The sequence below is a fragment of the Gossypium hirsutum genome, chromosome D06, assembly GCF_007990345.1.
Source record: "Gossypium hirsutum isolate 1008001.06 chromosome D06, Gossypium_hirsutum_v2.1, whole genome shotgun sequence".
In the NCBI taxonomy this organism is placed as follows: domain Eukaryota; kingdom Viridiplantae; phylum Streptophyta; class Magnoliopsida; order Malvales; family Malvaceae; genus Gossypium; species Gossypium hirsutum.
The window spans coordinates 15,831,150-15,833,154 of record NC_053442.1 but is presented as its reverse complement, the minus strand read 5'-3'; the positions used below and the strand labels follow the sequence as shown (position 1 = coordinate 15,833,154).

The window sequence follows — 2,005 nt, the reverse complement described above, 5'->3', positions numbered from 1 at the left end:
ATAGATTAATAATTTAATAAGATGATTTGATTTAGATTACAAACTGATTTAACATTGGACCCGATTAATTTATTGCGAAATAGAGAGGAAGGAAGGGGGTCCCACCCACAAAATATGGATAAGGCTAAAGCGGAGAACATGGTACACGTGGGATGTGGCAGGTCTGTGATAGACATCCTTCTCCGACCATAGATAGTACTGGGACACTTCTTCAACGTGTACTCAGCCCCCTTTTTCTCTTACATCTTTCCACGTGGCTTGGCTTTTCACCAAGACTCAACTCTTATTAATATAATTACAAAAAAATTAAAATTTATGATTAAGCAATACAAAATCTGATAATATTAATAAAATTTTGTTAATAATAATAATGAAAAAAGAGAAAATAGGAGGAGTAATATGGTTGGGGATGAAGAGTACCACTTACATCATATATTTTATTTACATCAAATTTCCCATAACCTTCATATCTACTCTTGTTTCCTCTCTCTCTTTCACTTGCCTTTGCTTCTTTTGTTTGTGTTTTAAGGAAGACAAATCTTCCTCTTTTGCTTTTCCACTGATTTTCGTGATGAAGTGCGCCACTATGACTTCCGGATTTGAACCCTCGCCGTCCAAAGACATGCCAGCGGCGGAGGAGGAAGAAGACGATTGGAGGAGTTCGTCCTCCCCCATGACCTCCTCTTCGATCGGGAGGAACAGTGATGCTGACGTGTCTGGAAGATCATCGGACGGCGACGATGAAAATGAGGTTCAAAGCTCTTATAATGGTGGTTTAAACATGATGGATTCCCTCCAACAGGTTTTGCCTATGAGGTTCGTTCATCATCATCTCCTCTCTCACTAAATGGCTCAGATCGGTGTCAAAACTAGGGATAGTTTGCTATAATTTCGATTTGAGTCCCTCTAATCCTCCTATTATTAATACTGTGAGATCTACCGCTTTAAGCGGACTCTGATAACTAAACAAATTAGGTTTTAGTAAAGTAAAATTAAATTACAAATTCCCTTCTTTTTAATAAACTAAAATTCATTTTTGAACAGGAGAGGCATCTCGAGTTTCTACAAGGGCAAATCAAGGTCTTTCACAAGCTTAGCCGATGCTTCTACAGCTTCAACGATTAAAGACATAGCAAAGCCTGAAAACGCTTACACCAGGAGGAGAAGAAATCTATTGGCAATCAACCACATATGGGACAAAAACAGGAACAATAAAAGACCCATTAGGCCCATCAGCTCAAGCAAAAGCACATTGGCTCTAGCTGTTGCAATGAGTAGCTCTGAAAGTATGTCTAGTATCAGTGAAGACTCTACTTCAACTTCAAGCCCTCGGCTTCCTCCATTATACCCACAAACCAGATCATCTTGCAATAATGATAATACCACCCCATCATCGCCGCCGTGCCGGAATCTCTCTAATTGGCGGTCTTTCTCGCTGGCTGATGTGAGGGAATATGGTACTGTTATAGGAAGCACTAATCCACACTGCGCTTCATTTCATAATGAAAACCAACTCTTGAGAAAGGGACTTTGACAATAATCTGTTGTTTTAGTGTACACGTAGCTTGATGTATATGCTTTCAGGGGGATTTAGGTTTCCTTTCGTCAAATGTTGTGGTTTTCTTTACCCGATGTAAAAAGGAAAATGTTGGCGCAAGCTTTTGTCTAATGTTATTTAATGGCAGGTACAATATGTTGATGCATACAAATAAATGAAGAAAAACTAGATGGTTTCATCTATCTTGGACCATCTCATTTATGATCCTGAAACACAAGACAGCTTGAATGAAAATGGAATAAGGATTGCTCTAAAAAAATCCTACTCATTCACGATGAGCAGATAGGGGCAGTAAAGGCTAACAGGATTAGACATTTTTTGGTAATCTTATCATCAACAATTCAAGGAAGCTAAACCTTTAGCTTGAACTTGGGGACAGTTGGGTTGGGTTGGGCCTATATTAAACTTCACAAGCCTGTTTGTATTTTGTAAAAACATAGGTCCTCT

General features: G+C 38.9%; 1 protein-coding gene across 1 annotated transcript; it reads left to right on the top strand.

The window, feature by feature from the left end:
• The first annotated feature begins 223 nt into the window (after positions 1-223).
• LOC107901024 (uncharacterized) lies at positions 224-1,657 on the top strand. Its single transcript, XM_016826840.2, has 2 exons — positions 224-816; positions 1,045-1,657. Exons 1-2 carry the CDS (start codon positions 371-373, stop codon positions 1,532-1,534), a joined length of 936 nt encoding a protein of 311 aa, XP_016682329.2. The 5' UTR covers positions 224-370; the 3' UTR covers positions 1,535-1,657.
• The last annotated feature ends 348 nt before the right edge of the window (positions 1,658-2,005 follow it).